This window comes from Heterodontus francisci, chromosome 3 (genome assembly GCF_036365525.1).
Source record: "Heterodontus francisci isolate sHetFra1 chromosome 3, sHetFra1.hap1, whole genome shotgun sequence".
Lineage (NCBI taxonomy): Eukaryota > Metazoa > Chordata > Chondrichthyes > Heterodontiformes > Heterodontidae > Heterodontus > Heterodontus francisci.
In genome coordinates, this window is record NC_090373.1 from 199,290,224 (window position 1) to 199,313,088 (window position 22,865).

Genomic DNA, 22,865 nt, shown 5'->3' on the forward strand with positions numbered 1-22,865 from the left:
TTAATTGCCCTTGAGAAGGTGGTGGTGAGCTGCTGCCTTGAACTATTGAAGTCCTTAGGGTGTAGGTACACCCACAGTGTTGTTAGGGAGGGAGTTCCAGGATTTTGACCGCACAACAGTGAAGGAATGGCGATATAGTTCCAAGTCAGGATGGTGTGTGGCTTGCAGGGGAACTGGAAGGTGGTGGTGTTCCCATGCATCTGCTGACCTTGTCCTTCTAGGTAGTCAAGGTCAGGGATTTGGGCGGTGCTGTCTAAGGAACCTTGGTGAGTTGCTGCAGTGCTTCTTGTAGATGGTACACACTGCTGCCACTGTGCGTTGGTGGTGGAGGGAGTGAATGTTTGTGGATGGGGTGCCAATCAAGTGGGCTGCTTTGTCTTGGATGGTTTCGAGCTTTTTGAGTGTTGTTGGAGCTGCACCCATCCAGGCAAGTGGAGAGTATTCCATCACACTCCTGACCTGTGCCTTGTAGATGGTGGACAAGTATATAGAAGTCAGAAGATGAGTTACTCGCTGCAAAATTCTTAGTCTCTGACCTGCTCTAGTAGCCACAGTATTTCAACAGTGGGGATGTTCGCTGATGATTGCACAATGTTCAGCACCATTCGCAACTCCTCAGATACTGAAGTAGCTCATGTCCGTATGCAACAAGACCTGGACAGCAGCCAGGCTTTGGCTGATAAGTGGCAAGTTACATTCGCGCCACACAAGTGCCAGGCAATGACCATCTCAGAACTGTGTCTCCTGCAGTTCGGTTTCTGGTCAGTGATAACCCTCAGGATGTTAGTGGGGGATTCAGCGATGGTAATGCCATTCAACGTCAAGGGGAGATGGTTAGATTCTCTCTTATTTGAGATGGTCATTGCCTGGCACTTGTGTCGCGCGAATGTAACTTGCCACTTATCAGCCCAAGCCTGGCTGCTGTCCAGGTCTTGCTGCATACGGACATGAGCTACTTCAGTATCTGAGGAGTTGCGAATGGTGCTGAACATTGTGCAATCATCAGCGAACATCCCCATTTCTGACCTTATGATGGAGGGAAAGTCATTGATGAAGCAGCTGAAGATGGTTGGGCCGAGGACACTACCCTGAGGAACTCCTGCAGTAATGTCCTGGAGCTCAGATGATTGACCCCCAACAACCACAACCATCATCCTTTGTGCTAGGTATGACTCCAACCAGTGGGGAGTTTTCCCCCTGATTCCCATTGACTCCAGTTTTGCTCGGGCTCCTTGATGCCATACTCGGTCAAATGCTGCCTTGATGTCAAGGGCAGTCACTCTCGCCTCCCCTCTTGAGTTCAGCTCTTTTGTCCATGTTTGGACCAAGGTTGTAATGAGGTCAAGAGCTGAGTGGCCCTGGTGGAACCTAAACTGAGCATCAGTGAGCAGGTTATTGCTGAGCGAGTGCCACTTGATAGCACTGTCAACGATACCTTCCTTCACTTTTGCTGATGATCGAGAGTAGACTGATATGCCAGTAATTGGCCGGTTGGATTTATCCTGCTTTTTGTGTACAGACATACCTGGGCAATTTTCCACATTGCAGGGTAGATGCCAGTGTTGTAGCTGCAAGAAAGGCCAACATGCCATTTGTCTTCCAAATAGCCTGCTGCACCTGCATGTTAACTTTTGTGCGTTCTTGTATGAGCACCCCCAAGTGTCTCTGAACATCGACACTGACAGTTTCACATCTTTAAAAAAAAAAAAAAAAATATTCTGCTTTTCTATTTTTATGACCAAAGTGAACAACTTCACACTTCCCTACTTTTGCCAACTTGTTGCCCAATCACTTAACCAGTTTATATCTCTTTGCAGTGCCTCTCCATCCTCCCCGCAGCTTACCTTTCCACCGAGCTTTGTATCATCAGCAAACGTAGATACATTACTCTGTCTCCTTATCCAAGTCATTACTATGGTTACGACCGACCGCTCAAGACAAAGCCCCCAAACGAAGTATATAGTTCTGTTTGTGGTGGGAGCAACGCACTGTCGATGCAGTCCCGCCACTCCACAAATCACCTAACATCTCGCTTTAAACTAACTTTCCAAATTAAAGAAATCCACAGCTGAATTGAATAATCTATTAATGCCCGATTGAGGTGAACCAAACCAGGTATCTTTAGATCAACAAATTAACTGTTTATTAGGAAAAACTAAACTGTTAAACACTAAAGATAAAAATATTAAAATATAGAAAAATTAGTATTCTTGCAGGTATACACTTCCCGATGAAACAGTCGTCTGATTGAAGTCCACTCGCAGTCTTCCAGGGTCTGATGAGGGAAGAAAAATGTCCAACATCCGAAGCTTCAACTCCTCTTTCATCCAGCGATGACTACTGTGGATCAACAACTCACAAACACTCTTCAATGCATCAATTTGGCTTTAGAGTTTTGAGGGATTTTAAGTCACAGTCTAACTTCCCTTCCTTCAGTTTAAATCAACAGAGGTGGCACAGTGGTTAGCACCGCAGCCTCACAGCTCCAGCGACCCGGGTTCAATTCTGGGTACTGCCTGTGTGGAGTTTGCAAGTTCTCCCTGTGTCTGCGTGGGTTTTCGCCGGGTGCTCCGGTTTCCTCCCACCACCAAAAGACTTGCAGGTTGATAGGTAAATTGGGCATTATAAATTGCCCCTAGTATAGGTAGGTGGTAGGGGAATATAGGGACAGGTGGGGATGTGGTAGGAATATGGGATTAGTGTTGGAATAGTATAAATGGGTGGTTCATGGTCGGCACAGACTCGGGCCATAGGGCCTGTTTCAGTGCTGTATCTCTAAATAAAATAAATAAAAATTTAAAAAAATCTCTCTTCAGTTCATGCTGGCCCAGCTATGTTTGTCTGTGAGAACAGTCTGTCTCCACTAAAAGCCAGTTCAAAATTTAATTGCAACATTGTATAATCAATTCTCAGCCTCTGAGTGGCTGTGTCCAAGGCAACCAGGATGCACATTTTAAGCTGGTTGGTTTCCACTTTGTATGGTGGTATCCAACAGCAACCGGAATGCACCTTCTCGATAACTCCTGAGGCTTGCTGGTTCTTAAAGCAGTACTGATCTTATGCTGACTTAAAGACACACTGCAGATTTCCACTCAAAAAAAACCAGTAGGATCCTAACAATATAGAGTGTAAATAGCTGAGGCCCCAGCACTGATCCTTGCGACACCCCACTATTCACTGCCTGCCAACTTGAAAATGCTCCATTTATACCCACTCTGCTTTGTCTGTTAACCAATCCTCTCTCCACGTTAATATCTCTCCCCCCCCCCCCCCCCCAACATCATGAGCCCTTATCTTGCCTATTAATCTTTTATGTGGCACCTTATCGAATGCTTTTTGAAAATCCAGGTATACTACATCTACTGGTTCCCCTTTATCTGCCCTACTAGTTACACACTGAAGAGTGTCTGCAGAGTCTCATCGATAGGTTTGCGGCTGCCTACAACGAATTTGGCCTAACCATCAGCCTCAAGAAAACAAACATCATGGGACAGGACGTCAGAAATGCTCCATCCATCAATATTGGCGACCACGCTCTGGAAGTGGTTCAAGAGTTCACATACCTAGGCTCAACTATCACCAGTAACCTGTGTCTCGATGCAGAAATCAACAAGCGCATGGGAAAGGCTTCCACTGCTATGTCCAGACTGGCCAAGAGAGTGTGGGAAAATGGCGCACTGACACGGAACACAAAAGTCCGAGTGTATCAAGTCTGTGTCCTCAGTACCTTGCTCTATGGCAGCGAGGCCTGGACAACGTATGTCAGCCAAGAGTGACGTCTCAATTCATTCCATCTTCGTTGCCTCCGGAGAATCCTTGGCATCAGGTGGCAGGACCGTATCTCCAACACCGAAGTCCTCGAGGCGGCCAGCATCCCCAGCTTATACACACTACTGAGTCAGTGGCGCTTGAGATGGTTTGGCCATGTGAGCCGCATGGAAGATGGCAGGATCCCCAAAGACAGATTGTACAGCGAGCTCGCCACTGGTATCAGACCTACTGTCTGTCCTCGTCTCCGCTTTAAAGACGTCTGCAAACGCGACATGAAGTCCTGTGACATTGATCACAATTCGTGGGAGTCAGTTGCCAGCGTTCGCCAGAGCTGGCGGGCAGCCATAAAGGCGGGGCTAAAGTGTGACGAGTCAGAGACTGAGCAGTTGGCAGGAAAAAAGACAGAAGCGCAAGGGGAGAGCCAACTGTGTAACAGCCCCGACAACTAATTTTATCTGCAGCGCCTGTGGAAGAGCCTGTCACTCTAGAATTGGGCTTTATAGCCACTCCAGGCGCTGCTCCACAAACCACTGACCACCTCCAGGCGCTTGCCCATTGTCTCTCGAGACAAGGAGGCCAAAGAAGAGAAGAGTTACATACTCAAAAAAAACTCAATAAATTTGTCAAACAGGATCTCCCTTTAGTAAAACCATGTTGACTTGTTCGAATCATACTATGCTTTTTGAAGTGCAATGTTAAGATTTTAATTATAGTTTCCAGCATCTTCCCAATGATGGGCTAACTGGCCTATAGTTCCCTGTTTTCTCTCTCACTGCTTTTCAAGAAAGGAGGTAAACATTTGCTAACTTATAATCTGATGGGACCATTCCTGAATCTAAGGAATTCTGGAAAATCATAGCCAGCGCATCCACTATCTCTGCAGCTATCTCTTTTACAACCCTAGGCCATCTTGTCCCGGGAACTTGTTATATTTTAGTTGCTCAAGTTTCTCCAATGCATTTTCTCGACTGATATCAAAATCCTTAATTTCTTCACTCTCTCTTGGCCCCTAGGTTACTAACTGTTTCTGGAATGGAACTTGTGTCTCCTACTGTGAAGACAGACACAAAATATTTGTTCAATGCCTCTGCCATTTCCTCATTCCCCTTGCCTCTAAAGGGAAAAGTCTATTTTAGCTACTCTCTTCCTTTCTATTTTACTTATAAAAGCTCTTAGTTACAATTGTTGTTATTTTTGAGTAAGGTTTATTTTAACTAGTAAACTACTGATTTTTAGTAGGATTGATCAGTACTAGTAAGGTTTTATTCTATGGTGTTGTATTTTTAAGGTTTTTAGCAGTAGCAAAGGGTCAACTAATAAACAAAGGAATGGCAGGGGTGCTTCAACCTCGAGAGTGCACCTCATGTGCTGTGTGGGAGCTCCAGAATGCTTCCCATATCCTGGAGAACCATTTGTGCAGGAAGTGTTGCCAATTGCAGCAGCCTGAGCTCTAGGTTTTGAAACTTGGGCAGCAGTTGGTGACACTGCAGTGCATTCATGAGATGAGAGCTACGTGGATAGCACGTTTATGGATGTGGTCACCCTGTAGCTTAAGGGTATGCAGGGAGAGAGGGAATGGGTGACCACAAGGCAGTCAAAAAGAATCAGGCAGGTAGTGCAGGAAACCCCTGAGTGCATCTCACTGTTCAACAGGTATTCAGTTCTGAATACTGAGGAAAGTGATGCTTCACCTGGGGAGTGCAGACAGAGCCAGGTCCATGGCACCATGGGTGGCTCAGCTGCACAGAGGGGTACAGGAGAGACTGGAAGAGCCAGAGTGATAGGTGATTCAATAGTGGGCAACAGATCGGCGTATCTGTGGCCACAGATGTGAATCGAGGATGGTGTGTTGCCTCCCAGGTGTCAGGGTCAATGATGTCACTGAGCGGCTGCAGAGCATCATGAAGGGGGAGGGTGAACAGCCAGCAGTTGTGGTCCACATCGGAACCAACGACATAGATAGAAAGAGGGATGTGGCCCTGCAGTTAGAATTTAGGGAGCTAGGTAAGAAATTAGCAAGCAGGAACTCCAAACTAGTCACCTCTGGATTATTCCCAGTGCCACGTACAAGTATGTATAGAAATAGAAGGATAAGACAGATGAATGCGTGGCTGGAAAGATGGTGCAGGAGGGAGGGCTTTAGATTTCTGGGACATTGGGACCGGCTCTGGGGGAGATGGGACCTGTACAGGCCGGATGTGTTGCACCGGAACAGAGTCGGGACTGGGTTCCTTGCGGGACATATTGCTAGTGCAGTCGGGGAAGGTTTAAACTAGATTGGTAGGAGGTTGGGGACCTGTGGGTAGACTTAGTTGGGACAAAATCAGAAATGAAAATGGGAGGCAGAAGATTAATGGATGAGTGTGGAAGACAGGGTTATAAAATAGAGTTTGGCAGTGTTCAAGGGTATCTATTTCAATGCAAGGAGTATAGCAAATAAAGCAGATGAGCTGAGGGCACAGATAGACATGTGGCAGTATCTTTGGCCTCCTTATCTCGAGAGACGATGGGTAAGCGCCTGGAGGTGGTCAGTGGTTTGTGAAGCAGCACCTGGAGTGGCTATAAACGCCAATTCTAGAGTGACAGACTCTTCCACAGGTGCTGCAGAAAAATTTGTTTGTCGGGGCTGTTACACAGTTGGCTCTCACCTTGCGCTTCTGTCTTTTTTTTCCTGCCAACTACTAAGTCTCTTCGACTCGCCACACTTTAGCCCCGCCTTTATGGCTGCCCGCCAGCTCTGGCGAACGCTGGCAACTGACTCCCACGACTTGTGATCAGTGTCACAGGACCTCATGTCACATTTGCAGACGTCTTTAAAGCGGAGACATGGACGGCCGGTGGGTCTGATACCAGTGACGAGCTCGCTGTACAATGTGTCTTTGGGGATCCTGCCATCTTCCATGCGGCTCACATGGCCAAACCATCTCAAGCGCCACTGACTCAGTAGTGTGTATAAGCTGGGGATGGTGGCCGCCTCGAGGACTTCTGTGTTGGAGGTACGGTCCTGCCACCTGATGCCAAGTATTCTCTGGAGGCAGCGAAGATGGAATGAATTGAGACGTCGCTCTTGGCTGACATACGTTGTCCAGGCTTTGCTGCCATAGAGCAAGGTACTGAGGACACAGGCTTGATACACTCGGACTTTTGTGTTCCGTGTCAGTGCGCCATTTTCCCACACTCTCTTGTCCAGTCTGGACATAGCAGTGGAAGCCTTTCCCATGCGCTTGTTGATTTCTGCATCGAGAGACAGGTTACTGGTGATAGTTGAGCCTAGGTAGGTGAACTCTTGAACCACTTCCAGAGCGTGGTCGCCGATATTGTTGGATGGAGCATTTCTGACGTCCTGTCCCGTGATGTTCGTTTTCTTGAGGCTGATGGTTAGGCCAAATTTGTTGCAGGCAGCCGCAAACCTATCGATGAGACTCTGCAGACACTCTTCAGTGTGAGATGTTAAAGCAGCATCGTCAGCAAAGAGGAGTTCCCTGATGACTTTCCGTACTTTAGACTTCGCTCTTAGACGGGCAAGGTTGAACAACCTGCCCCCTGATCTTGTGTGGAGGAAATTTCCTTCTTAAGACTTGAACGCATGTGGGAGCAGCAGGGAGAAAAAAATCCCAAAAAGTGTGGGTGTGAGAACACAGCCCTGTTTCACACCACTCAGGATAGGAAAGGGGTCTGATGAGGTGCCGCTATGTTGAATTGTGACTTTCATATTGTCATGGAATGAGGTGATGATACTTGGTAGCTTTGGTGGACATCCGATCTTTTCTAGTAGTCTGAAGAGACCACGTCTGCTGACGAGGTCAAAGGCTTTGGTGAGATCAATGAAAGCAATGTAGAGGGGCATCTGTTGTTCGCAGCATTTCTCCTGTATCTGACGAAGGGAGAACAGCATGTCAATGGTCGATCTCTCTGCACGAAAGCCACACTGTGCCTCAGGGTAGACGCGCTCGGCCAGCTTCTGGAGCCTGTTTAAAGCGACTCGAGCAAAGACTTTCCCCACTATGCTGAGCAGGGAGATTCCACGGTAGTTGTTGCAGTCACCGCGGTCACCTTTGTTTTTATAGAGGGTGATGATATTGGCATTGCGCATGTCCTGTGGTACTGCTCCCTCGTCCCAGCACAGGCAAAGCAGTTCATGTAGTGCTGAGAGTATAGCAGGCTTGGCACTCTTGATTATTTCAGGGGTAATGCTGTCCTTCCCAGGGGCTTTTCTGCTGGTTAGAGAATCATTGGCATCACTGAGTTCCGATTTTGTTGGCTGTAAGTACAGCTCATCCATGACTGGTAGAGGCTGGGCTGCATTGAAGGCAGTCTCAGTGACAACATTCTCCCTGGAGTACAGTTCTAGGTAGTGCTCAACCCAGCGGTCCATTTGCTTGCGTTGGTCAGTCATTATCTCCCCTGATTTAGATTTGAGGGGGACGATCTTCTTGGTTGGCCCAAAAGCTCTCTTAATGCCATCATACATTCCTCTGATGTTTCCGGTGTCAGAGGCCAGCTGAATATGACTGCATAGGTGTTGCCAGTAGTCATTTGCGCAGCGCCTGGCTGTTCTTTGTGCAGTGCTTCTGGCTGCTTTAAGTGCTACGGATGTTAACTCGCTGGGGGCTTTCTTGCAGTTCAGCAGTGCAATGCGCTGAGCGGCTATGACAGGTTCCAACTCTTCAATGTGAGATTGAAACCAGTCTACATTCCTCTTCGCACGTTTGCCGTAGGTAGTCAAAGCTGGTTCATAGATGGCATCTCTGATGTGGGCCCACTTGGTCTCAGCATCCCCTGTGGGAGTGTTTTGAAGGGCTGTGACAAGTGAATTTAGAAATTTTTGTAACAGCTGTGGATGCGAAATTCCATAGCTATTATGGAAACATGGCTTGGCCATGTGAGCCGCATGGAAGATGGCAGGATCCCCAAGGACACATTGTACAGCGAGCTCGTCACTGGTATCAGACCCACCGGCCGTCCATGTCTCCGCTTTAAAGACGTCGCAAATGCGACATGAAATCCTGTGACATTGATCACAAGTCGTGGGAGTCAGTTGCCAGTGATCGCCAGAGCTGGCGGGCAGCCATAAAGGCGGGGCTAAAGAGTGGCGAGTCGAAGAGACTTAGCAGTTAGCAGGAAAAAATACAGAAGCGCAAGGGGAGAGCCAACTGTGGAACAGCCCCGACAACTAATTTTATCTGCAGCGCCTGTGGAAGAGTCTGTCACTCTAGAATTGGCTTTTATAGCCACTCCAGGCGCTGCTCCACAAACCACTGACCACCTCCAGGCGCTTACCCATTGTCTCTCGAGACAAGGAGGCCAAGGAAGAAGAACAGAAACATGGCTTAAGGAGGGACAGGAACAGCAGCTCAACGTTCCTGGTTACAGGATTTCTTAGACTCAATAGGGAGTGGGATAAGAAAGGACGGGGAGTGGCAATTTTGGTGAAAAAAACTATTACAGCTGTGAGGAGGGATGATATAGAACACTACAGCGCAGTACAGGCCCTTCGGCCCTCGATGTTGCGCCGACCTGTAAACCATTTGACCTAAACTATTCCATTTTCATCCATATGTCTATCCAATGACCACTTAAATGCCCTTAAACTTGGCGAGTCTACTACTGTTGCAGGCAGGGCGTTCCACGCCCCTACTACTCTGAGTAAAGAAACTACCTCTGACATCTGTCCTATATCTATCACCCCTCAACTTAAAGCTATGTCCCCTCGTGTTTGCCATCACCATCCGAGGAAAAAGACTCACTATCCACCCTTTCTAACCCTCTGATTATCTTATATGTCTCTATTAAGTCGCCTCTCCTCCTCCTCCTCTCCAACGAAAGCAACCTCAAGTCCCTCAGCTTTTCCTCGTAAGACCTTCCCTCCATACCAGGCAACATCCTAGTAAATCTCCTCTGCACCCTTTCCATAGCTTCCACATCCTTCCTATAATGCGGTGACCAGAACTGCACGCAATACTCCAGGTGCGGTCTCACCAGAGTTTTGTACAGCTGCAGCATGACCTCGTGGCTCCGAAACTCGATCCCCCTACTAATAAAAGCTAACACACCATATGCCTTCTTAACAGCCCTATTAACCTGGGTAGCAACTTTCAGGGATTTATGTACTTGGACACCAAGATCTCTCTGCTCATCTACACTACCAAGAATCTTCCCATTAGCCCAGTACTCTGCATTCCTGTTACTCCTTCCAAAGTGAATCACCTCACACTTTTCCGCATTAAACTCCATTTGCCATCTCTCAGCCCAGCTCTGCAGCCTATCTATGTCCCTCTGTACCCTACAATATCCTTCGGCACTATCCACAACTCCACCGACCTTCGTGTCATCCGCAAATTTACTAACCCACCCTTCTACATCCTCATCCAGGTCATTTATAAAAATGACAAACAGCAGTGGCCCCAAAACAGATCCTTGCGGTACACCGCTAGTAACTAAACTCCAGGATGAACATTTGCCATCAACCACCACCCTCTGTCTTCTTTCAGCTAGCCAATTTCTGATCCAAAGCACTAAATCACCTTCAATCCCATACTTCCGTATTTTCTGCAATAGCCTACCGTGGGGAACCTTATCAAACCCTTACTGAAATCCATATACACCACATCCACTGCTTTACCCTCATCCACCTGTTTGGTCACCTTCTCAAAAAACTCAATAAGGTTTGTGAGGCACGACCTACCCTTCACAAAACCGTGCTGACTATCTCTAATGAACTTATTCTTTTCAGGATGATTATAAATCCTATCTCTTATAACCTTTTCCAACATTTTACCCACAACCGAAGTAAGGCTCACAGGTCTATAATTACCAGGGCTGTCTCTACTCCCCTTCTTGAACAAGGGGACAACATTTGCTATCCTCCAGTCTTCCGGCACTATTCCTGTCGACAATGACGACATAAAGATCAACAACAAAGGCTCTGCAATCTCCTCCCTAGCTTCCCAGAGAATCCTAGGATAAATCCCATCTGGCCCAGGGGACTTATCTATTTTCACACTTTCCAAAATTGCTAACACCTCCTCCTTGTGAACCTCAATCGCATCTAGCCTAGTAGTCTGTATCTCAGTATTCTCCTCGACAACATTTTCTTTCTCCACTGTAAATACTGACGAAAAATATTCCTTTAACGCTTCCCCTATCTCCTCTGATTCCACACACAACTTCCCACTACTATCCTTGGTTGGCCCTAATCTAACTCTAGTCATTCTTTTATTCCTGATATACCTATAGAAAGCCTTAGGGTTTTCCTTGATCCTATCCGCCAATGACTTCTCGTGTCCTCTCCCTGCTCTTCTTAGCTCTCCCTTTAGATCCTTCCTGGCTAGCTTGTAACTCTCAAGCGCCCTAACTGAGCCTTCACGTCTCATCCTAACATAAGCCGCCTTCTTCCTCTTTACAAGCGCTTCAACTTCTTTAGTAAACCACGGCTCCCTCGCTCGACAACTTCCTCCCTGCCTGACAGGTACATACTTATCAAGGACACGCAGTAGCTGCTCCTTGAATAAGCTCCACATTTCGATTGTGCCCATCCCCTGCAGTTTCCTTCCCCATCCTGCGCATCCTAAATCTTGCCTAATCGCATCATAATTTCCTTTCCCCCAGCTATAATTCTTGCCCTGCGGTATATACCTGTCCCTGCCCATCGCTAAGGTAAACCTAACCGAATTGTGATCACTATCACCAAAGTGCTCACCTATATCTAAATCTAACACCTGGCCGGGTTCATTACCCAGTACCAAATCCAATGTGGCATCCCCCCTGGTTGGCCTGTCTACATACTGTGTCAGAAAACCCTCCTGCACACACTGGACAAAAACTGACCCATCTAAAGTATTCGAACTATAGTATTTCCAGTCAATATTTGGAAAGTTAAAGTCCCCCATAACAACTACCCTGTTACTCTTGCTCCTGTCGAGAATCATCTTCGCTATCCTTTCCTCTACATCTCTGGAACTATTCGGAGGTCTGTAGAAAACTCCCAACAGGGTGACCTCTCCTCTCCTGTTTCTAACCTCAGCCCATACTACCTCAGTAGACGAGTCCTCAAACGTCCTTTCTGCCGCCGTAATACTCTCCTTGATTAACAATGCCACACCCCCCCCTCTTTTACCCTCTTCTCTGTTCTTACTGAAACATCTAAATCCCGGAACCTGCAACATCCATTCCTGCCCCTGCTCTACCCATGTCTCCGAAATGGCCACTACATCGAGATCCCAGGTACCAACCCATGCTGCAAGCTCACCCACCTTATTCCGGATGCTCCTGGCGTTGAAGAAGACACACTTTAAACCAAGTTCTTGCTTGCCAGTGCCCTCTTGCGTCCTTGTAACCTTATCCCTGACCTCACTACTCTCGACATCCTGTACACTGGGACTACAATTTAGGTTCCCATCCCCCTGCTGAATTAGTTTAAACCCCGCCGAAGAGCACTAGCAAATCTCCCCTCCCAGGATATTGGTACCCCTCTGGTTCAGGTGAAGACCATCCTGTTTGTAGAGGTCCCACCTACCCCAGAAAGAGCCCCAATTATCCAGGAAACCAAAACCCTCCCTCCTACACCATCCCTGCAGCCACGTGTTCAACTCCTCTCTCTCCCTATTCCTCACTTCGCTATCACGTGGCAACTCTGTTTGTTCTCGCTCTAAGCTTCCACCCTAGCTCCCTGAATTTCTGCCTTAAATCCCCATCTCTCTTCCTACCTATGTCGTTGGTGCCTATGTGTACCACGACTTGGGGCTGCTCCCCCTCCCCCTTAAGGATCCCAAAAACACGATCAGAGACATCACGAACCCTGGCACCTGGGAGGCAACATACCAACCGTGAGTCTCTCTCGTTCCCACAGAACCTCCTATCTGTTCCCCTAACTATGGAGTCCCCAATGACTAATGCTCTGCTCTTCTTCCCCCTTCCCTTCTGAGCAACAGGGACAGACTCTGCGCCAGAGACCTGTACCCCATTGCTTACCCCTGATAAGTCGTCCCCCCCAACAGTATCCAAAACGGTATACCTGTTGTTGAGGGAAACGGCCACAGGGGATCCCTGCACTGCCTGCTGGTTCCCTCTCCTTCCCCTGACGGTAACCCATCTACCTACTTCTTTTACCTGAGGTGTGACTACCTCCCTATAAACTCCTCTCAATAACCTCCTCCGCCTCCCGAATGATCCGAAGTTCATCCAGCTCCAGTTCTCTAACGCGGTTCTCGAGGAGCTGGAGTTGGGTGCACTTCGCGCAGATGCAGTCAGCAGGGACACTCTTGGCGACCCTTACCTCCCACATTCTGCAGGAGGAACATACAACTGCCTTAACCTCCATTCCCACTATTCTAAATTCCCAAAAAATCTATTGGAAGGTTCATCAAATGAGGCCATGTGGATTGAGCTAAGGAACAAAAAAGGGGCAATCACACTGCTGGGAGTGTACTATAGACCCCCAGTCAGAGGGAGATAGAAGAGCAGAAGAATGAAGCTGGGCAGTTGGAAGGGGTGGCAGTGGGAGAGCATTTTGGTAGTTGTGATCATAATTCAGTCAGTTTGAACATAATTATGGAAAAGGACAGAGATAGAACAGGAGTTAGAGTTCTCAATTGGGGCAAGGTCAATTTTACAAAACTGAGGAGTGATTTAGTGAAAGTGGACTGGAAACAGCTACTTGAAGGTAAATCAGTGTCAGAACAGTGGGAGGCATTCAAAGGGGAGATTCAAGGGGTTCAGGGTAAACATGTTCCCACAAAGAAGGAGGGTGGAATGGCCAAATCTAGAGCCCCATGGATGTCAAGGAGCTTCCAGGGTAAGATAAGGCAGAAAAGGAAAGCTTATGTCTGACTCGGAGCACTCAATACTACAGAAAGCCGAGAGGAGTATAGAAAGTATAGGGATCAAATGAAACTGGAAATTAGGGAAGCAAAGAGAGGGCATGAAAGAATATTGGCAAACAAAATCAAGGTGAATCCAAATATGTTTTATCAATACATTAAGAGTAAGAGGAAAACTGAGAGTCGGGCCTATAAAACACCAAAAGGTAACCTATATGTAGGGGTGGATGATGTTGGTATGGTTCTTAATGAATACTTTGCGTCTGCCTTCACAGAAAAGGGGGACGTTGCAGATATTGTAGTTAAGGAGGAGGAGTGTGAAGTATTGGATGTGGTAAACATAGGGAGAGAGGAAGTATTAATGGGGTTAGCATCCTTGAAAGTTGATAAATCACCAGGGCCAGGTGAAATGTACCCCAGGTTGTTAAAAGAAGCAAGGGAGGAAATAGCGGAAGGTCTGACCATTTTCCAATCCTCACTGGATACCGGTGTGGTGCCGTAGGATTGGAGAACTGCTAACGTTGTACCTCTGTTTAAAAAAGGAGCGAGGGATCGACCGAATAATTACAGGCCAGTCAGTCTAACCTCAGTAGTGGGCAAATTATTGGAATCTATTCTGAGACAGGATAAACTGTCACTTAGAAAGGCACAGGGTAATCAAGGATGGTCAGCATGGATTTGTTAAGGGAAGATCTTGTTTGACCAACTTGATTGAATTTCTTCAAGAACTAACAAGGAAGATAGATGAAGGTAGTGCAGTTGATGCGGTCTACATGGATTTTAGCAAAGCTTTTGACATGGCAGACTGGTTTTAAAAAATAAAATCTCATGGGATCCCGGGAAGTGTAGCAAGGTGGATACAAAATAGGCTCAGTGGCAGGAAGCTAAGGGTATTTGACGAATGTTTTAGCGATTTGGAGGGCTGTTTCCAGTGGCGTTCCACAGGGCTCCATATTGGGTCCGCTGCTTTTTGTGGTATATAAATGATTTGAATGTAAAGGCATGATCAAGAAGTTTGCAAGCAACACAGATTGGCCATGTGGTAGATAGCGAGGAGGATAGCTGTAGGCTGCAGGAAGATATTGATGGTCTGGTCAGATGGGCAGAAAAGCGGCAAATGGAATTCAACCTGGAGAAGTGAGAGGTGATGCATTTGGGGAGGTCAAATAAGGCAAAGGAATACACGATTAATGGGAAAACACTGAAGTGTAGAGGAAGTGAGGGACCTTGGAGTGTATGTCCACAGATCCCTGAAGGTAGCAGGACAGGTCGATAAGGTGGTTGAGAAGGCATATGGAATCCTTTCCTTTATTAGCTGAGGTATAGAATACAAGAGCAGGGAGGTTATGCCGGAACTGTATAACTCATTGGTTTGGCCACAACTGGAGTACTGTGTGCAGTTCTGGTCACCTCATTACAGAAAGGATGTAATTACACTAGAGAGGGTACAGAGGATATTTACAAGGATGTTGCCTGGACTGGAAAAATGCAGCTATGAGGAAAGATTGAACAGGCTGGGGTTGTTCTCCTTGGAACAGAGAAGGCTGAGGGGAGATCTGATTAAAATGTACAAAATTTTGAGGGGCCTGGATAGAGTGGAGGTGAAGGGTCTATTTACCTTAGCAGAGAGGTCAGTGACGAGGGGGTATAGATGTAAAATGATTGGTAGAAACATTAGAGGGGAGATGAGGAAAAACTTTTTCACCCAGAGGGTGATGGGGGTCTGGAACTCACTGAAAGGGTAGTTGAGGCAGAAACCCTCAAATTATTCAAAAGAAGTCTGGATATGCACCTCAAATGCTGTAATTTGCAGTGCTTTGGACCAAATGCTGGAAGGTGGGATTGGAATAGGTGGATCGTTTTTCAGCTGGCACAGACACGATGGGCCAATTGGCCTCTTTCTGTGACTTAAACTTTCTATGATTCTATTCTATGAATCTGTGTTTATATTGCTGGCCAGTTTACTCTCATTCTATTTTTTCCCTTTTTATCAACTTTTTGGTGGCCCTTTGCTGGTCTGTAACACACTCCCAATCCTCAGGTTTGATTAGATTAGATTAGAGATACAGCACTGAAACAGGCCCTTCGGCCCACCGAGTCTGTGCTGAACATCACCCATTTACACTAATCCCACATTCCCACCAAACATCCCCACCTGTCCCTATATTTCCCTACCACCTACCTACGCTATTGACAATTTATAATGGCCAATTTACCTATCAACCTGCAAGTTTTTTGGCTTGTGGGAGGAAACCGGAGCACCCGGAGAAAACCCACGCAGACACAGGGAGAACTTGCAAACTCCACACAGGCAGTACCTGGAATCGAACCCGGGTCCCTGGAGCTGTGAGGCTGCGGTGCTAACCACTGCGCCACTGTGCCGCCCTACTATTTTTTGCTGCATTGTCAGCCTCTTTTAGTCTAATACACTCCTTAACTTCCTGAGTGAGCCATGGATGGGTCTTTCTGGACGAGTTTTTGTTTTTGAATGGAATGTAATTTTGTTCAACCCTTTGAATTGTTTCTTTAAATATTTCCCACTGTTCATTTACCGCCATACCTTCCAGTCTATTTACCCAATTAACCTTAGCCAGTTCTCCCCATATACCTTTGTAATTGCCTTTTGATTAAGTTTAAGATTCTTCTGTGATTGAATTGTGTCACTTTCAAACTTAAGATGAAATTTACTGGTATTATGATAACTATTTCCCAGTGGATCTTTTACTATGATATTGCTCATTAACCCTGCTTCATTGCACAATACTAAATCTAAATTAGCTTTATCCCTAGTTGGCTCTACAACGTATTGCTCCAAGAAACGGTCACGAAAGCATTCTACAAATTCTTCATCTGGACCACTGTTGCCATTTTGGTTGTCCCAGTCTATAGGCAGATTAAAATCCCCACAATTAATATGTTACCCTTTATACATGCTCCAATTTCCCTTTTAATGTTCTGTCCAATAATATAATGACTGTTAGGAGGCCTGTAAACTACTCCCACCAGTATTTTCTGACTCCTATTCTGAATTTCCACCCAAACTGATTCTACTTCATGATTTTCTGAGGCCAGATCCCTGCTTATTAATATCCTTATGCCATCCTTTACTATCAGGGCTACCCCTCCTCCTTTGCCATTCTCCTCTGCCCTGTCTATTGCGTGCTGTTTCTGCTGTTGGGCATGCAAGTAGTCCTGTGTTGTAGCTTCACCAGACTGAGACTTCATTTTGAGGTATGCCTGGTGCTGCTCCTGACATGCCCTCCTGCACTCTTCATTGAACCAAGGTTGATCTCCCGGCTTGATGGTAATGGTAGAGTGGGGGATATGCTGGACCATGAGGTTACAGATTGTGGTTGAATACAATTCTGTTGCTGCTGTTGGTCCACAGTGCCTCATGGATGCCCAGTTTTGAGTTGCTGGATCTATTTGAAATCTATCCCATTTAGCATGGTGGTAGTGCCACACAACATGGTGGGTACCCTCAGTGTGAAGACGAGACTGCGTATCCACAAGGACTGTGCAGTGGTCACTCCTACCAATTTTGTCATGGACAGATGCATCTGCCACAGGTAGATTGGTGAGGACGAGGTCAATTATGTTTTTCCTTCTTGGTTCCCTCACCACCTACCGCAGACCCTGTCTAGCAGCTGTGTCCTTTAGGGCTCGGTAAGTAGTTGTGCTACCGAGCCACTCTTGGTGATGGACATTGAAGTCCCCCACCCAGAGTACATTGGGAGAGGGTCAGTGCCCGGAACTGAGGACAAAGCAGCCCACTTGATTGGCACCCCATCCACAAACATTCAGTCCCTTCAACACCGATGCACTGTGGCAGCAGTGTGTATCACATGCAAGATGCAGTACAGCAACTCACCAAGGCTCCTTAGACAGCACCTTCCAAACCTGTGACCTCTACCACCTAGAAGGACAAGGGTAGCAGACACATGGGAACACCACCACCTGCAAGTTCCCCTCCAAGCCACACACTATCCTGACTTGGTAATATATCGCCTTCACTGTCGCTGGGTCAAAATCCTGGAACTCCCTTCCTAACAGCACTGTTACTGTACCTACACCCCAAGGGCTACAGCTCACCACCACCTTCTCATGGGCAATTAGGAATGGGTGATAAATGCTGGCCTAGCCAGCGATGTCCACATCCCATGGATGAATAAAAAAGCACTGAGCCATGGTGTGATGATTCTGCTGTACATTTGAATGGCAATTTTGGCTGTTGATGTTTATAGTCCTGCTCATGTTAAAAATTGTTGACCGTTTCTGTGCACAGAATACAAGCATTGGGTTGGACTGACCACCAGGTCATTCAATCGACAGTGGGCTTTGGCCATCAGCCCAACAGAATGTGGGAGACGGTCTAATTCACAAGTGGTAGTTGACACCACTGAGAATGAACACCCCCTAATGCTATATAAATGCCAGTGCTTACCTTTATGAAAGTTACTACACTTTATTGTAAAGCACTTCATGTGCCGTTTTTAGAGGCATTTCTGAACTGTGATGGAATGCTTATAAATGCAGATCCTTCGCTCTTTCTCTTCCCTGGAACACCAATTCCATTCCTCCAGCAGGAACATAAGAAATAGGAGCAGGAATACACCATTCAGCCCCTTTAGCCTGCTGTGCTATTCAGTATGATGATGGCCGATCTGCCTCAACTCCACTTTCCTGCCCGCTGCCCATGTCCCCTGATTCCCTGAGATCAAATATCTGTTTATCTTGGACTTAAATATACTCAACGATGGAGCATCCACAACCCCTGGGGTGGAGAATTCCCCCCAAAAATTCACAAGCTTCTGAGTGAAGAAATTTCTCCTCTCATCCATCCTTTAAATTGAGACTGTGCCTCCATGTTCTCAATTCCCCAGCTAGGGGAAACAATTTCAGCATCTACCCTGTCGAGATTCTTTTTAGAATCTTGTGTGTTTCAATGAGATCACTTCTCATTCTTCTCAACTCCAGAGTATAGACCCAATTTACTCAACCTTTCATCATAGGACAACCCTCTCAACCCAGGAACTAATCTAGTTAACAATCACTGTACCACCTTCAATGCAAGTATGCAGAGTTGTAGGGACACATCATGAGGCCATTCGACCCATTGAGTCCATGCTGGCTCTCCGTAGAGCTATCCAGTTAGTCCCATTCTCCTGCTGTATTCCTGTAGCTCTGCAATTTTATTTACAGCAAGTGCCCATCCAATTTCCTTTTTTATTGATCATCTCCACTTCCACCAGCCTCGTAGGCAGTGTGTTCCAGGTCAGTACAATTCACTGTGTTTCAATAAAAGAAGTTTTCCTCCCATCTCCCCAGCACCTCTTGACCAAACCTTAAATCTGTGACGACTCCTGTAGATATGGAGACTAAAACTGCACACAGTATTATCAGGTGTGGTCACACCAAAGCCCTGTACAATTGGAGGAAGATTTCTTTATTCTTGTACTCAAATCCCCTTGCAATAAAGGCCATTTGCCTTCCTAATTTCATGCTTTACCTGCATGCTAACTTTGTGTTCCTTGTACAAGCAAACCCAAGTCTCTTTGAACATCAACATTTAGAAGCTTCAAGCCTTTTAAAAAATATTCTGCTTTTCTATTCACCAAAGTGAATAACCTCACACTTCCCTGCTGATCCCCAACCTCCCCACCCGGTTGCCCACTCGCTTAACCTGTTGTCATCCTGTTTTTTTCTCTCCTCGGGAAATATACGGTGTGCCTTTAAGGCTGTGAGAGATCAGTACTACGTTGAGGCTGTGAGAGATCAGTACTACGTTGAGGCTGTGAGAGATCAGTACTACGTTGAGGCTGTGAGAGATCAGTACTACGTTGAGGCTGTGAGAGATCAGTACTACGTTGAGGCTGTGAGAGATCAGTACTACGTTGAGGCTGTGAGAGATCAGTACTACGTTGAGGCTGTGAGAGATCGGTACTACGTTGAGGCTGTGAGAGATCGGTACTACGTTGAGGCTGTGAGAGATCGGTACTACGTTGAGGCTGTGAGAGATCGGTACTACGTTGAGGCTGTGAGAGATCGGTACTACGTTGAGGCTGTGAGAGATCGGTACTACGTTGAGGCTGTGAGAGATCGGTACTACGTTGAGGCTGTGAGAGATCGGTACTACGTTGAGGCTGTGAGAGATCGGTACTACGTTGAGGCTGTGAGAGATCGGTACTACGTTGAGGCTGTGAGAGATCGGTACTACGTTGAGGCTGTGAGAGATCGGTACTACGTTGAGGCTGTGAGATCGGTACTACGTTGAGGCTGAGAGAGATCGGTACTACGTTGAGGCTGAGAGAGATCAGTACTACGTTGAGGCTGTGAGAGATCAGTACTACGTTGAGGCTGTGAGAGATCAGTACTACGTTGAGGCTGTGAGAGATCAGTACTACGTTGAGGCTGCCAGCCTCAGAAGTTACCAAGTGAAGGTGCATCTGGTTTCCTGGATACAACCATACAGAGAGGGACAACAGGACATATAATGTTGCCGATTGCCTTTTGAAAAATTGGCTAACGTGTTTGAGACAGACACACTGTGTCAGCATCTACTGAAGGAAATAGGAGAGCTCTCTGTCTATTCAGTATTTATTAAACACTCTCTCAATATTTTGAAGACGCTTCAAGCTAGACTAATTTCTTAAAAGAAAATAACCAATTACTGAACTGCTGAATTTCCGCTGGAAAAAAGAATTTAAATACTTCAACTACTGAACTGTAATTGCTGTGCTCATCGCTGCAGAAGAGTTTGATGCTTCAAATACTGAACTGAACTACCGTCTGATCCCATTGGACAACTGCAAAGACTTTAAGCAACTTCTACATTGAAGATTCCATTTTGTCAAACTTAAATCTGCGCAGACTTTAGTGTTATTTCTATTTGGGAAGCAATTTAAACAACAAAAATGCTATTAGTTTGAGTATATGTATTCGAATGTGGGAGTTAGATTCCCGTCTTTAGGTATTGGTTTATCTTTGTCTTGAACGGTTGTGCTATAACACTGTCCATATCTCTTTGCAGCTTCTCTTGTGTCCTCCTCACAGCTACATACCAAACTAACTTTGTATCATCAGCAAACTTGGCGTAATTGCTCTTTGTCTAAGCTGTTAATATAGGTTGTAAATAGCTGAGGCCCCAGCACTGATCCTTGCAGAACTCTACTATTTACAGCCTGCCAGCTTGAAAATGCCCGTTTATCCCTGCTGCTTGCTTCCTGACGGTTAACCAATCCTCTATCCAAGCTAATATATTACCCTCAACTCCATAAGCCCTTATCTTGTATTAGCCTTTTGTGTGGCACCTTATCAAATGCCATTTAGAAATCCAAGTATGCTACATCTACCGGTTCCCCTTTATCTATCTTACTCGTTACATCTTGGAAAAAAAACTTTAATAAATGTGTCGAGCATGGTTTCTCTTTTGTAAAACCATGTTGACTCTGTAACAGCGTAGTCTGTTGCATACAGCACTGCATGTCCTTGATATCACATGGATCCTAGTGGGTTGTGTTATATTGTGTTATCCAACCTTCTGTCGGAGTGGATTAATTGGCAGGTGAGATTATGGTGTTATGGGATTATAAATCCCTTTTTTTCTTCTCTCCACCCTGTTTTAATATGCAGGCCTACGAACTCTCCACACTAACGGGTACCCAGGTCCTCCTCCTAGTGGCAAGTGAGACGGGACACGTATATACCTTTGCCACACGGAAACTGCAGCCTATGATCACCAGTGAGACAGGGAAAGCGCTAATCCAGACCTGTTTAAATTCCCCTGATTCTCCTCCACGCTCAGATCCCACCACGGATCAGAGGATGAGTGCCACGGGATTTGAGGAAACTGATCTCACATATCAGGTATCGGAGACTGACAGCAGCGGGGAAAATAAGGTAAGAACCGGAAAAGGTGTGTGGTAGGAAGGAATAAAAATAACAAAATTGAGTGGCCAGGCAGTGAGTAGTGAGCATAGTGTCCAGCTGGCTGCTGAGAAAGTGATGTAGTGAAAGCAGTGATGTAGAGCAGGCTAGCAGGCCATGTTACAGGGAGGTGAACAATCTCAGTCTCCAGTGATGTAGAGCAGGCTGGCAGGCCATGTTACAGGGAGGTGAACAATCTCAGTTACCAGTGATGTAGAGCAGGCTGGCAGGCCATGTTATAGGGAGGTGAACAATCTCAGTCTCCAGTGATGTAGAGCAGGCTGGCAGGCCATGTTACAGGGAGGTGAACAATCTCAGTCTCCAGTGATGTAGAGCAGGCTGGCAGGCCATGTTACAGTGAGGTGAACAATCTCAGTCTCCAGTGATGTAGAGCAGGCTGGCAGGCCATGTTACAGGGAGGTGAACAATCTCAGTCTCCAGTGATGTAGAGCAGGCTGGCAGGCCATGTTATAGGGAGGTGAACAATCTCAGTCTCCAGTGATGTAGAGCAGGCTGGCAGGCCATGTTACAGTGAGGTGAACAATCTCAGTTACCAGTGATGTAGAGCAGGCTGGCAGGCCATGTTACAGGGAGGTGAACAATCTCAGTCTCCAGTGATGTAGAGCAGGCTGGCAGGCCATGTTATAGGGAGGTGAACAATCTCAGTCTCCAGTGATGTAGAGCAGGCTGGCAGGCCATGTTACAGTGAGGTGAACAATCTCAGTCTCCAGTGATGTAGAGCAGGCTGGCAGGCCATGTTACAGGGAGGTGAACAATCTCAGTCTCCAGTGATGTAGAGCAGGCTGGCAGGCCATGTTACAGGGAGGTGAACAATCTCAGTCTCCAGTGATGTAGAGCAGGCTGGCAGGCCATGTTATAGGGAGGTGAACAATCTCAGTCTCCAGTGATGTAGAGCAGGCTGGCAGGCCATGTTACAGTGAGGTGAACAATCTCAGTCTCCAGTGATGTAGAGCAGGCTGGCAGGCCATGTTACAGGGAGGTGAACAATCTCAGTCTCCAGAATTGTTTCCCCCCTCCATGTACTGGAGGGAGAGACTCCGGCTAGGGACTATTTCCTGGGCATTGATAACTATCTCAAACCGTGACCTGTGGATATTTGGAGAAGGCAGGCTCAGTGAGTCGATGCACTGTCTCGTGCAGTACTCAGCCTTGCAGGCTGGGGGTGGAGGTGGAATCTCTGGTTCAGAGCTGGAGCTAATAGCACTGGAAATACCACTGGCATTAGCTGGGTTTAGGGAAGGTACACCACAGCGTGGCTTCATGCTGTTAATTGACAGTGATAAGTCACTTGCTATAACGTGCATGGTGGATGGGGCAGTGCAACAGTCT

The 22,865-nt window shown here is 46.7% G+C and overlaps 1 protein-coding gene across 1 annotated transcript in view; it reads left to right on the plus strand.

Annotated features, from left to right (window-relative positions):
- srfa (serum response factor a) overlaps positions 1–22,865 on the plus strand; it is a 209,202-nt gene that overhangs the window by 36,111 nt on the left and 150,226 nt on the right. The window contains exon 2 of the mRNA XM_068028613.1: positions 21,222–21,488. Coding sequence (XP_067884714.1) covers positions 21,222–21,488 — 267 coding nt within the window. The remainder of the gene's footprint in view (positions 1–21,221; positions 21,489–22,865) is intronic.